Source organism: Periplaneta americana, chromosome 5 (genome assembly GCF_040183065.1).
Source record: "Periplaneta americana isolate PAMFEO1 chromosome 5, P.americana_PAMFEO1_priV1, whole genome shotgun sequence".
Classification (NCBI taxonomy): domain Eukaryota; kingdom Metazoa; phylum Arthropoda; class Insecta; order Blattodea; family Blattidae; genus Periplaneta; species Periplaneta americana.
In genome coordinates this window covers 59,576,796-59,591,992 of record NC_091121.1, presented here as the reverse complement: position 1 = coordinate 59,591,992, position 15,197 = coordinate 59,576,796, and the positions used below count along the sequence as shown (strand labels likewise).

The following is a 15,197-nucleotide window of genomic DNA, read 5'->3' as shown; positions in this document are numbered from 1 at the left end:
AGATCCAATCCGAACCACAGGCAATGGAATTTTAGGCAGGAAAAAAAATTAACAAAAACTTTCACCAGATAAGGAAATTAAGTTGTTGGTTTCACTTTATGGATTTACTGCATTTGAGTTCCCTGTGATGACAAATTTATTTAAATGTCATCACTTCAATAACTTGAATATCAACACGAGGATGGAAACATGTTGATTCATAATCTAGCTGGTCTATTGCTTTTCATGTGCATAAACTGAACATGTCAATTAAGTTGCTACTAGTTGAAAATAATCAATGACTACGTTGTTAAGTGCTGCATTAGAAACCAACTTTATTAACTATATTAATAACATTAATTACAATATAATGGAATAAAAGTTACAAGTGAGCGCCAGGCGATAATTTACCTTTCTTTTGATATGCTCCAGGAGATATGGATGTCCCATAATAAAATACTGGTGAGCAAACTCCATTTCATCTTTGTCAACTTTCAATCCTCCACCATCTATTGACACAACTTTGTGAAAACCATCTAAATGAAACAAAAGAAACAATGGTCAAGCAACAAGCCACAGTTGCACCAACATTTCCAATATATTTGCTTACCGGTACATATAATCAATGGTGTGGAACATCAATCTTACACGTAAAAAAAATTCCATTTTACTGGAAGACAAAAAAAATTAATGTTTTGATAACTAATAAGTCTCTGACATACGAGTAAGCTGTAATAAAATCTCATTTTGTGAAGTTTATATATATATATGCCTTGACTTACTATGTGTTTGCAGAAGATTCCAAAAGACTTCTTTCATAGAGTTCAAGTGAAATCTCCTTTTGTTCATTTCTCTGACATACAAAGTTGCTACTTATTCAATGTAACAAAACTAATAACGTAATTCAAAACTTTTGAATCTCACAGAATTTGTTGAGGTCTGAGCATGTAATAAGTAAATTACATAGATTCAATGCTGTTTAAAAAAATTTTCAATTAAAATTACAGTGCATTGAAAAACATACACACATATACACGCACGCACAATTTGGGTAAGCCATACTTACACATATTTAGCTGCCTTACGAAACTTGCCATGTTGTTATGCTTATAATACAAGGGCAACAACTCACGGGCAAAACGAGCCTGGTTTCTTATGTAAAAACTGCTTCCTCCCTGTAACAAACAAAAAAGTCCACTTACTACATGTTTTGCCTTCTGGAAAGCATCTATAATGTTGACTTAACAAAACAAACCTAATTAGTATTTGAATTTGCACGTGAACTGAGCAATACCATACTTCATTGAATGTAGGCTCATACTTAATTTACTGGTTGTGTGTTCTTTAAAGCGATCAGATGAGGTGTGGACAGGAGTGGCAGGGAATGGTGGGCTGGCGGAGCCAATGATGCAAGCATGCACATGTTCGTCCTGGCTCGTGTCAAGGTTAATGAATCAGTCTCCAAATGACTGTGTTTTCTTGTGCATTTAAAGTGAAAGTGTGAAAAAGTGTAAACTGTATGTATAATGACTAATCGAATGTTTTCAATTGAACATGTAAGTTTATATATTTATAATTCATATGTTAATAACCCAGTCTACGAGCCAAGTACAAAGGCGGATTAAAACACGATTCCTTGGTGTAAAAATTCCATCACATGATCCACAATCTTCATAATACATATCAGGCAATGGTAAGTGTAAAGCCTAAGAAACAAAACAGACAGAGTAGGGTTCTCACAGAAGAAACATTAGATGACATTGGTCATCGATTGGAACAGACTCCTAGAAAAATCACTTAGGTGCCTTTCACGAGTACAATTTCTTATGGCTCTGTGCAAAAAGCTACTAAATTGTTAAAACTGCAACCTGGAAGAACTGAAACGTAATATTCGTGACAAAATTAACAGCATTAATCAACCAGAACTACAGCAAGTTATGGGACATACATAAAGCGGTGCCAAAAATGTGTAGACAAAGAAGACGGCCAGTTCAACACCTCCATCATTGGAGTAGGTAAGTAGAACACTTTTAAAAACAGTTACGGAAACTTGTATGGTATCACCGCAATTCAACATTGTCTGTTCCCCATCGCGAGTGCATCAGCAGCACACAGTGAGAACTCCATCGCTCCTGTCCACACCTCATCTGATCTCTCTGTATATCATATTTGTTCTGTGCATAACTTTCAACTTACCCCCCTTCCCTCTCCGAGTGATAAGCCATAAAAATTAAAACAAGATTAAGTCGGAAGACTACAGACTAGTAAAGACATCTTCAATAAAATCTCTTTGCACTGATTATTCATAATTATTCATCTCAGTTATTCCAAATGCTCGCGATGGAAGTTGTGCATTACTTTATATGTATTCCTCATGACTAACAATGTTTGAGGATGGGGAAAAAAACAATTGAAGATCTCCCTCGAAAAAGGATGTAACATCAATATTAATTAAATATGTGACAGGTGCAAAAAGTAATTTTGAAGCAATCACTTATAACAACAAATTACCTGAATAAACTTGTATCCTTCATTAATCAAATGGTTCTGCTAGTAATTGTAGGCCTAACGAAATATGCCCCTGAAATTATTTTCTTTTCTCCTGAAACATGCATTATAGATGTGTTGGTTACACCCTTATTCAAGGCAGGTCTTCAATTACTAAATACAGAAATGTTCATTATCCTTCATTTGCCATCTAGTTATGAGAGTTAAGACTTCAGCCCAATATTATGAAAATGCAAAAATGTTACTGTCTGTACCTAAAATACTGTTATTGGTACTGAAACACGCTTGTTACTGAAGTGCAGAAGAGAAGAAAATCAAGATGATGATTATCATTGCAATTTTAAATCAATTGCTTTTTCATTAAGTCATTTTCGGTAGTAAAATAGTTATCATTAAATACAATGTTCTTGGCTTTAAATCCACTTGAGGGTATCAAATATTTAAAGACAACTAAAGATCCTTAGCATAGCTTCCTTAAGAATGGTAGTCAGGTGTTCCATTTTGCTAATTCACAGCATATGAAAGAACGAAGTCACATTTTGCTAATTCACAGCATATGAAGGAACAATGTCTCTGAATGATGGACATAATTCACTGGTCATTTTTCACACGAATTGAGAGTTTAGTAAGAAGGTAATACAAAAGGAAATGTGAACCAACAATCATTCACTTGTTACATGTGTCTCAGGTTCAGACAGTAATGTGATATGAGGCGGGCCATCTGGTTAACAAACACAATCCAATCTTGTCAATACAAGAAGTCCTCTCTATCCTTAGCATAGTTTGCAACAAAGTCTTCTACTGAAATGTACCCCTTAAATCGACGAAATTCCATGCGTGTGAATGTTCGAAAAATAATCTTAACCAACAGATTATTTTATTACAGTACGTCTTTAATATTTGTTTATTAAGCATTTCATTTTCCATACTTCTGCATCAAAATGTCATGAACTAATACCAAAATAGGCTTACGAAGATATTAACATTCTGTAGTCGTCATCCAATTGTAGTGAGAAGTAGCTCGATTCACATCATTCTCTCTCTTGCTTCTCAAAAAAAATCATGTTGCTGTTTACTTCTATTCTCGTTGTGTGCATGCTAGTTTTATTTTCATTTTTTATTTTTTTTTAAGAACTTATCCCAGTTTCTTCTATATTACGAACCTTGGGTCCTAACATCCCATTTTTTTACAGATGTGTTAAGCAACTATTATTAGTATAAAACAGGAATATGACTTACTGATTTAATAGATTTATTTAAAAGATGGACCATTCAAAATACTTTTATAAATTTAGACTTATTTTTATGCACTGTTTGTTTACATTTCAAGTTCAATTATTTCTTGAATAATTCTTAACAGTTGTTTCATTTTACCTTCTGCTTCAATTCCTGTGATCATGAGAATTAATTTATAAAATGATATTGTTATCACACATTTTGCACATGTAATTAGATGAATATTCCAGGGATATGGACTCATTCCCTACTTCTTCAAAATATGTGATTAATTCAAACCCTCAGCCTCAGGCATAGTCTCAGGATGACAAGTGGGACACATGGTCCAAGGTTGTGCACAGGTGTCACTTTGCATCCTGCTTGGGTCGATTAATTAGTTCGAATTTTTTAGAGGTTTTCCCCAACTTTAAAGTAATGTCTCGTAATCCTATGGCGAATCCTTGGGTTCATCTCCCAAATACCATTTTACAATCACCAATAACAAAATAATAAAATAACCTCGTGATACAGCGTCATTAAGTAACATTAAAAAATTTGAACTCTGGTCATAAAACTCATTGTAGTATGTAATTCTGATTCTCAAATGCATTATCGAAGCAATAATGTAACAAATCATCTGGCTAACTATCGTTTTAATATGAAGAGTTACAGAAATTTCTGCTTAAAATCTTAACTTCCTCTGAAACAAAATTCTGGATATTAAGTTAGCAGGTTTTAAAATGTTTATATCATCTTCCTGCGCCCAGTTAATCTTCTGTTATTCTTCTTCTGTTACTCTTCTCTTTATCTGTTATTCCAATCTCCAGTCTTTGCTCCTGCATGGTCCTTAAAATGCCATCCATTCATGTAATTTTACATCATCCCCTTTCCTTTCTGCTTGGTGGAACCCATTCTAGTATTTTCTTTCGAAATCTATCTTCTTCCAACCTTTCAAGTGTCCACATCATTTTAACAATTTTTTTAGAAAGTCTACCACTGAATTTTGAACATTAATTTTTTTTCTGAGGGGTACAATGGTAAACTCGCCTCCACGTGGCGTAGCCCGGTAACATTGTATTAAAAACAGCAAAGTAGTTTACCACATCGCAGTCAGTTGTACTCTTGCAAATTGCCTTTTATATTCTCTGTTTCGATTGCATTTGGTCATTGTAAGTTAATGACATTTGCCAATTACCTCTGCATTAAATAAATAATAAATAAATAAATAAAAAATAAACAAAATCTTTTTTTCTGATCACGTTGTTCCTTTTATTCTACCAGTGCCAGAATTCTTGCAGAATGCTACCACAAATTATATTTTTATTTAGCTTGCTTCTTAACGACGAACTGTTTGTTCAATCGTAAATGGAATGTTAGATGCAAATGCTAGGGATATTTGGAATGTATCACTCAAGGAGAAAGTCTATCTTCAATTCCTTTGAGAACACAACTATACTACTGCTGATCATATATCTGAGCATTTTTACTTCAAGACCAAGTGGGAAAAATGTTTCATATCCACTCATCATCATCATCATCATCATCATCATCATCATCATCCTCCTCCTCCTCCTCCTCCTCTTATCATGTTCTCCTTTTGGAAGATAGATTCCAAAATATGCCTCCATTCGTCTCTGTTTTCCCAAGCTTTTCATATCCACTACTAGTATCATCATCCTCATCCTCTTATCATGTTCTCCTTTTGGAAGATAGATTCCAAAATATGCCTCCATTCATCTCTGTCTTCCCAAGCTTTTCATATCCGCTACTAGTATCATCATCCTCATCCTCTTATCATGTTCTCCTTTTGGAAGATAGATTCCAAAATATGCCTCCATTCATCTCTGTCTTCCCAAGCTTTTCATATCCGCTACTAGTATCATCATCCTCATCCACTTATCATGTTCTCCTTTTGGAAGATAGATTCCAAAATATGCCTCCATTCATCTCTGTCTTCCCAAGCTTTTCATATCCGCTACTGGTGCAAAAGGAGCTGATGCTGCCATATAGCAGCTTAGCAAGAACACTATAATTTGCTTAAGCACGAAACGAAAAACTATTCAACTCATACGAAAAGTCACTTTAAAAGTTGACAGGCAGGGGGTAAGAATGCCTCATGTCCATGTAATACCTGGGATTATTGAACATCGCAAGCATGTACGGTAACATGAAGCATTCTTCCTGCTTTATTTTCACTTCTTTCTCTCTTTTCTCATTCACAAACTAAAAATTCGTCCTGGAACTCTCGCATGTTATATAGGTAAATTAGTACCATACAGGAGGAAGGGAGATGTGCCTTCTTCAGTGTAATTCTTCTAGAGAATCTCCTTTCCCACTCTAATAATTACAAACATAACATGCAAAATGTCCAGGACAAATTACTGCGTGCTCGACCACTCGAATGTTACACTGTCAACAAGTAAGGAGGAATGGGTGAGGCCACAACAGGGCATTAGAATATTATACAGGTATACCGAGAGTGTCAAATGATTTATTTTGCCATACCTTGAAGATAATCAAAATTAACTGTCAATTATTACTGAAAACAATATTACGTAAAGTTTCTATAAAGGGTGCTGTGATCGAAGTGACCTAAGTGGTGGTGGTGTAGGGCTTTATCCTTGGATTAGACTGTTAGTGGAGACTATGGCAAGAAGTTCTTCAGATGTTTTTGAAACGTGCTGTAAATGTTCGCCATCAGTCATAGAATATTTTAGATTGTGTGCCGACATGCCTAGTTCACAGAGTTTATATTGCAAGAGCTGCTATCCTACCATCAAAATCGTCTGCACCATTTCTCCAGAACAACTAGGGTGCTGTATCTGCCATTGCATAATTACCACACACGGAAGTGACGTCTGATTTGTTTTGTGTTATCTCGTGATGAAATGAAAATGGAAATCTGGGGAAAAGTTCAGTATACGGAATCCTCACTGACAATTATATCTCAAAATACTAAAACGAGCAGATTTGTCTGCGTCTGTCGAATGCACATCATCATGCTTACGAAAAGACACTTTTCAGTGCCAATAATTTATTTTGTGTGTACAAGATTGGAATTTTGAAGTAAGAGGGAAAAGAAGGGTCAGCGTTTGTCAAATGCGCATCATCATGCTTACGAAAAGGCACTTTTCTGGGCCAATATATATATATATATATATATATATATATATATATATATATATATATATATATATTTTTTTTTTTTTTTGTGTGTGTGTGTGCACAAGGTAGAAATTTTGAAATGAAAATTTCTGTACCGGTATATGGATTCTTCACTGACAATTAGCCTATATCTTAAGATACTAAAAAGAGCAGACTTGTCTGCGTTTGTCGAATGTACATCATCATGCTTACGAAAAGACACTTTTCAATGCCAGTAATTTATTTTGTGTGCACAAGATTGGAATTCTGAAGTATGAGGGAAAGAAAGGAATCCGTGTTCTGAAGACAATTATCAAATCTGGTCTTTTTAGTATTTTCAGATATGATTGCAGTGAGGAATCCGTATACTGAAATTTTCCCTAATTGTCAGTGAGGAATCCGTATACTGAAATTTTCCCAAAAAAAAAAAATTATTGGCCCTGGAAAGTGCCTTTTCGTAAGCATGATGATGCGCATTTGACAAACCTAGACAATTCTGCTATTTTTAGTATTATAAGATATAATTGTCAGTGAGGAATCCATTTTCCCTAATTGTCAGTGAGGAATCCGTAAACTGAAATTTTCTCGACGAATGAAGTCAGGATTTGTTTACCAACATGTCTTATTGTCTACCTTTACATCGTCATGCTTTCTATCCCCTAAATTTCAGTTCGGAATCACGTATCTCGAACATCCTCTTCCATTAAATACACTTTAACATAATCACCTATGACATTGACTATACGAACTTAGTATGTTACATTTTTGGATGTAGGCTAAATCATTATGTAACTTAAACATGCGACTGATACTATTATCTATTTAATCGCCTATTCTACACCATATTTCATATGTAAACTATGCTAATGATTACTTGCTCCATCACAATGAAATATACACAGGCTAAGTAATAATTTGATCACATACCGGATTCCAACATATTAGGTCATTTGTTTCTGGATCTTCAACTATCTTCCAGAGTTTGGCCAGGAATGCAGGAACATTTGTTCCCAACTCTTCGACAGAATGCATTTTAATAGCACTCAAGTACAATGCAAAAACTGCTTCGAGAATAGTCGTTCTTCACGAAATCCAAGCCATTTAGTCTCATAATAACACATACAATTCACACATAATGGCGAATGTTTTCCACTACGCATGCGTCAAGTCAGACTTCACTGACTAGACGTAAACGCAAATTGTGCTGATGCAATACATGATACAAGCACTTTCGTCATTGGCCGATGTCTACACTTTCAATCATAACACGGATTTAACTTTTCACAGTAAAAATATGTATAACTTCATTATTTACTTTTTATAATAATGTAATAATAATTTATTAATGATTTATTTATGACAATAATAAATATACTGTCATAAAACTTGAATCTGAGGCGTTTATTGTGAAGCAATTCCTTTTATTCGTCTATTGCAATCTGACCTATAGGATTCAGGCTTATATCTTCATATGAACCTCGATTCACCAATGATCTCTTACATTCATTAGCTGCCATCCAGTCACGTTATATGCAGCGTGTTGCCATGGTCGTGTACAGACTGAATTAAGAATTTGTTGATCAATAAAGTAATAATATTTTAAATGGCATGTGAATTATTTATTTTTTGCCTATATATTTTAAAATGATACCAATGTACGTGCATTATCTAAAATTTAATCTACTTCCATTCTTCTATTATAAATAAATAATTTTGTTGCGGGCAAGTATGCCTATATCGCGTGTACCTCAATAGGAGTTGTCCGCGTGTCTATACACGTGACCGCTCTTTTCCATGACTACAAGAATATATAAAAAGGGTGAACTAGGATATTAGAATATACATTATACTTGCTAACGATATTAAAATGACGAACATGTTTTATAGTAAATTTATGTAGAATCATATATCATATGCTACTACTCTAGAAAAGAGACGTCAACATTTTCAGAAAGCCAGAGTCAAAACAATATCGAAAATTGTTACTGAAATATTCCTTTGAGAAGACATACGGACTTCTCGTCAATAATAAAATTATGAAACTCTAGTATACTTATGCCTAAAATTTTCGATATCATGTAGTCACTCTTAGAATACAATTTAACCAAAATGCACTGAAATTATTTAAATGACCTTTGTTACAAAGGTATGGTTACGCTTGACAACCTTGGGAGGAAATTGCACGGGGTTCTACAATCCCAATCGCCCAAAGGTAAAGGGTTAAATTTTAAATTAATAGTGATTTAACTTTACTATACTATTGCGTAATTGATATCTTACTATAAAAGTAAATTTAGATTTGTGATTGTGTGTGATTCTTTGTTGCCTTGTCTCGAAAGCATGGCCAGGACTAAAATCGATACGTATCATAACGTATGGGAATTTGTTTTCTTCATGATTTTGAGGATTAGCATAATGTCATAGATTTGTTAATGAAATCATATCGTCGAAAACTAAAATCTAATATTAATATGACTATATGCCCTGTATAAATTGTAGTAATGCTCATGCAACATTTAACAAAATTATGGAGAGACAGAATTTGATGAAGTCGATATATTTCGATTTTCGTATTGGCACGAATTTTAATAGAAAGGCTACCAGTACTTCATTTTCATTTATTTGAAAACTACGTGGAAATGTACCGTATCTTCAGTTTGGCATTTTCACCCATGCCAATGTATATAAGTTTCGTACATGTATGTTTATTGTAATAGTTCATCAAATGTAAATTTTGGGGGGAAAAGGCAAGGAAAGAATGGTAATTGGTAATCAATGGTGCTTAATTATTACACTTTATTTTTATAACAATATTCATATTTAATTAATTATATTTGTTTGCTATTAATTTCCGGATCCTCGTGGTCATCCTTAATTAAGGCCGGATGAGTTTTTTTTCTCTCTCTATTTTCTTGCACAGTGCACACGAATACGAAATTTGAGATGGTGCATTGTTATTGTAACTTTCGTTTTTAGTGTTTCACGTAGATTTTCCAAATTTTGAAGGATATCTGGATAATGTTATTTAATTCATATTAAAATTATCAAGTTTTAAGAATTTCGGTACAATTTTATTGCATTCAATTTAACTGCAGCAACAAATTGCAAGCTATTCTGTGGAGTTATTAAAACTGGACAGTTATTGAGAGTTCTCTCAAAATTAATATATCACTATTTTCAATATGTAATTGTATGTATCAATTCTAGAGAATATAAAGAACAGTGGCTACTTGTTTAGTTTAGATATAAAAGGGATGTACTGTAAAATAAAAAGTTGAATTTCATGCATTGCAAGCATATTATGCGGACTCAAATAATGGTAAATTAAATTAAACTCGCTGGGCAAGCGGAAATAAAAGCGCTCGTTTTATCTTTCAGATGCATCACTTTTGTAATAAAGTGCCAAAACAAACTGTTCTATGCTTAGGCTATACAAATATTGTTATTTCGTATAAAATTAGTAGTCTAATGTTCATGTCCAGTAGGAGTTAAGACATGTGGATCCAGTAATCTTGGCCTGAAGTATTTTCTCGTAATAACCATAACTTACGGTACCGTACTGGTATCTACCGCAGGGTACCACTACCATGAGTTTGGTGTTGATTTTGTTCAGAAATCGAAGATTTCAAGATAGTTACGTATTATTTACTATTATAAGTCTTGCGATATAGCGTCGTGGTCTAAGGCATGATGCCTAGGACTCACGTTACGGAATACACGCTGGTTCGAGTCCTCATGGGGATGAAATTTTCTCGTGAAAATTCGGCCAGTGTATGGGACCAGTGCCCACCCAGCATCGTGATGAATTTGGGGAGCTATGATAGGTAGCAAAATCCGGTCACAAAAACCAGCTATAATGGCTGGAAGGATCATCATGCTAACCACACGATACCGCCTTTCTGGTTGGATGGTTCTCTTCTTCTAAGGCATGTGGATGTGAGGACATCAGCTAGGCTGTCGCGCACATTATTCTGTTTACCTAGAGTCTAGGGGCCCTATTCATAGACATTCTTAGCGCGGGCTTTCGGTGGATGATCAGCGAACTAACGTTTTTCGTATTCATAAACCAGTGTTAGCGATATGATATGATATGATATGAATCCTGTTTAGCACGCTCGTAGTGCGGGCTATCGAAATGTCTAGATGTTTTATGAAAGGGTTATGCTTGAACTGGCGTTTTTGTAGAATGTTTTTTTAACTTGCTCTGGAATTGTTTCTTTAAAGAGCTTCATAATCATATCACTGTGTATATTTTGTGTAACGGTATTAATTATTGTGTACAGTACCTGTCTGAATTATTAATTATTCGTAGTACGGTACTTTATTTTGAATGTTCTGCAGGGTTCAAACACTGTTTTTGAACATAATATCAAGCTGGAATAGGGCATAAGTTTTCTCTTTAAGCTAAGAACTGGTGATTTAAGCAGTGGAAAGTGCTGGTATCGTATGCTCCATTGCTTACGTGCACATTATGAGCTTTCGTATCATAGAATCTATGTGCTTGTGCCATAACAATTTGTTGACAAGAAGAATGACAAAGCATTTGACGTGGCCACTTATTCTATTTCCTGTGTATTTATTGAGATTTTTCAAGTGATTTTTTTGTATTTATTTTGTTTCTAAACCTAAATATTATTAATTGGCTTTTTTTTTTAATCTAGTGAGAAACGCTATTTTTAACCACTCCTTTCAAAAGAGAAAGATGATATTGAATCGCAGAGACAGCGTGTTCAGGACTGCATTTAACACTTGCTGCAAGAGTGTTACAAATTAGCGCAGAATATACAACTTACCGACATTATAACCGGTCATAAGACGCACTTTTAGTAGGGAGATCTGACCGCTTTCTCGCACGAGAGGAAAACGATCAGCGGTAAATGACAGTGATTTAGGCCCACATTCCCGTATAAATATTATTCTGGTAAGCGGTAATAAGAAAACGTTATGTTGATCTTACCTTTTATTAAGGCATGTGTTGAAAATGGTATTCCCTATCTGGATGTAAGAATCGCATTGCTGGAAAAAAATTCTGAAACACCTTTTGCAACTATCTGTAGGCTGATTTTACTCAGCAGTCGTCTGATTTCTTTCTTAAGCTCTTCAAGAATGTCTGAATTATTTACATACACTTTCTATTTTAAATTCAGATACAAATCACAAACATTTAAATCCAGGGAATGTGATAGCGAACTTCCGAGACTGATTACATGATCATCAAATATTTTATCTAATGCTTCTAACGATATAATGGCTGTATGTACAGGGACGTCATTTTATTTTTACTTCAGTTTTTATTGTACCTGCGTTTCTAAATGTACTTGACTCCCACCCCTTTCACTAATGTCCGTCCTAACGCCAGTCACACAAACACACAAACTTACGGCCGCTGTTGCTAGCAATGAAATAAACAATACAGGGTACAGTGTGTTTCAGAAATATGTTGCATTTTCTATAGAAGAAAAAGCTTATATTATTGAAGTTCATTTTTACACAAGTATGGTGTGTAGCATAACTGAATTTATCTGTGTGGACTGAGCACAAGTGAAGATTAGAGTTACCGAAAGTACGGTACCCTATAATATGGTACGGTACTTAACAGCATTATTTAAACAAGAGTTTTGTTTTACTATTTGCAGTGGCGGCTCGTGATAATATATTATGTGTGTTCACAATTTTGTGGTTGCAAAATCGAAGAGTATTTGAAATCGTACGTTTAGTCTAATATGAAGTGACATGATTCCAATGTTTCACTATCGAAAAAAACCGTATATAAATTCAAAACAACATATAATAATAATAATAATAATAATAATAATAATAATAATAATAATAATAATAATGAAACTCAGTCTTTTTATTTCCAATTTTTCTTGGTAAGCCAGTTTACCCAGTTCTTTACTGTTCAAAATTACTTGAACAGAGTTCATTGTTTACGTTTGTTAAAAATGAATACATACCACAGTCTCGTTATTTACAAACGCGTGTGTTCAGTAATATAGGCTATTTTGATTCACAACACACTGATACACTATAGCCTATACCAGTACTGTAATCCCACTCGCATAAATTACTATAAATATATGGCAGTAAATATTATTCTTAAATATTATACACTACCATACAGATACTTAAATTCATACCACCACCACAGTCAACCAGCACGTGTTTGAAAGCCAAACTATGCTATTATGCCGACACTGAAGTATAGTAATTCACAAACTACACTCTCGTAGCAGCACTGTACACACATCCACGTAAGTAAACGTTCCTACAGTCAGATGCTGACATCTATAGGCTATTAAATTTCCTCCACCACATATAGCACGTGACCAACCAACCAACATCTTGTTTCACTGAAAGTTTATATGACCGGAGATCAAGCTGACTTGCTTTTGACTCCTCCTTTAATTTATAACATTTTGAAATTGTTCAGTCTAGTTCTTCAGTCCTTGATGTTAAACCATGATGAATTTGTAAAAGATATGGCTGGTATAACTTGGGTTTTATTATTTATGTTTGATGATTAAACTTCTGTAGCAGAGGATTTGGATGATTTAATATAGCACGTGAACGATAGGCATCGATGGACCTGACATCTGTAGGATAGATACTCATCATGTTCACTTAACGCTTTGTGCTCTTGACGAGTCATAAGCGGCCAGCTAAAGACAATTTTCTCCCGCGCATGCGTGAAATTCCTGTAACCATCTCGAAAAGAGCACGGCTTGTACGTGAACGGATGTTGCCAAGTTTACATAAGAAGTTTATGCAAGATGCGGGAAGTTTAAAATACACGATTCTGATATTATACATCCCCACTACGTCAATACGATATCAAATAAAACTAGTCGTGCATTAATGGAAACAAGGTGTTCACGTGCTCTTGTGCTCTTATTGACGCACCGCCACTGACTATTTGTAGGTATGAAGGACGATGATGGAAACTGGAATTACAATATAACCGAACGTGAACAACAGTTTTTCTTTCCCCCCCCCCCCCCACAATTTTCTGATTATATCATTACGGAATATTTTCGTAGAAATGTCATTAATCTGGTAGATAAATTTAGAGCAACAGAGTGTACAGAAAGGAAGAAAAGTGTAAGATGGCCAACAAAGGTGACAGAAGATGCTAGAGAAAGAATGCAGCGAGGTCGTAATAAGTCGGTCAAGAAGTTAGCTGTAGAAATTGGGGTTCCTTACGAAAGTGCTCACAAAATTCTCAGGAATAAATTAGGTTAGTAATATGCTGAATAAAGTAGACATTACATAATGTATATAACCGCCTGAAGATTTGAGTTTGTGAAAAAAATTGTTACTATGCTACTGTTTTTTTATAAAATACTGTAAAGTAATGACCAAACTGAACATCGTAATACTATATTTCCCTGTAACATAAATGGATACATTACTTTTCTCTCCTCCTATAGCTAGTAAAATGATTTGTTTACATATACACTGGCAATTCCAAACTCCTGTAATGGAAGGGGGGTAACAGTGTTTCCGAGTATAGCCAGGTTAATGTTAAAAATGTTAGTAAAAATAAAGTGATGTCCCTGTACAATGGAGTTTTTCTGTTGCAAGTACGCACACTATTTTTTTTATAGTTTTCACTTTCAGCAATATTAAAAAAAAAAGGCAGCAATATGTCTCGTACATAACTTGAGTTGAGTGTATCGTAAAAGAAAATGGGACCAGTTATCCTGCGTGCAGTACTGCCACACCATACACCCACTGTCTAATAGTGAAGAGGAACTTCATACACTAATGAGAATTTTCAGTGTCCCAGTATCTTATATTCTGAGAGTGCATACAACTGCTTAAATGGAACGAAGCTTCGTTCGTCGTTATTAATTTAGATGCATCAACAGTATCTTCATGAACAGATTGCAACATCCACTCACAAAAATTATGCGAGGATCCCCTTGGTGTAATCGATGAACCCCTGTCACTCTATCAGGATAAAATTGCAGTATTTTCAGTCCTCCTTTTTTCACATGTTTATTTAACTAATGGGTTATTTAATGTTGATGGAATTGGTGATAGCGAGATAGCATTTGGCGAGATGAGGCCGAGGATTCGCCATAGAGCACCTGATATTCGCCTTACGGTTCGGAGAAAAACCCAACCAGATAATCAACCCAAGTGGGAATCGAACCCACGCCCTAGCGCAACTCTGAATCAGTAGGAAAATGCGCTACACCAGTGACTTTCAGTCCCCTTAATGCTGATCTTTGTGACATTTCGCATTCTTGTGCTAATTGATGTGAATTCCTAGGACTTAGCTGTATTCTTGCCTAAATATCTGCAAGCTTGTGAGAGTGATTCTTGCATCTAGAAAGTTGGGCATC

The 15,197-nt window shown here is 34.8% G+C and overlaps 2 protein-coding genes across 3 annotated transcripts in view; one reads left to right on the top strand and one right to left on the bottom strand.

Annotated features, from left to right (window-relative positions):
- The window catches only part of Hsf (Heat shock factor), a 29,483-nt gene extending 21,444 nt beyond the window's left edge, over positions 1–8,039 (bottom strand). Inside the window, exons 1-3 of one of the 2 annotated variants that reach the window (XM_069825786.1) lie at positions 7,774–8,039; positions 1,046–1,154; positions 391–515 (exon numbers count right to left, since the gene is read on the bottom strand). In XM_069825786.1, coding sequence (XP_069681887.1) covers positions 391–515; positions 1,046–1,154; positions 7,774–7,878 — 339 coding nt within the window. In that variant the 5' untranslated portion in view covers positions 7,879–8,039. The remainder of the gene's footprint in view (positions 1–390; positions 516–1,045; positions 1,155–7,773) is intronic. The other variant, XM_069825785.1, reaches the window with a different exon arrangement.
- A 905-nt stretch (positions 8,040–8,944) lies between these two features.
- Positions 8,945–15,197, top strand: part of pigeon (protein) — a 46,011-nt gene continuing 39,758 nt past the window's right edge. Inside the window, exon 1 of the mRNA XM_069825783.1 lies at positions 8,945–9,058. Coding sequence (XP_069681884.1) covers positions 8,995–9,058 — 64 coding nt within the window. The 5' untranslated portion in view covers positions 8,945–8,994. The remainder of the gene's footprint in view (positions 9,059–15,197) is intronic.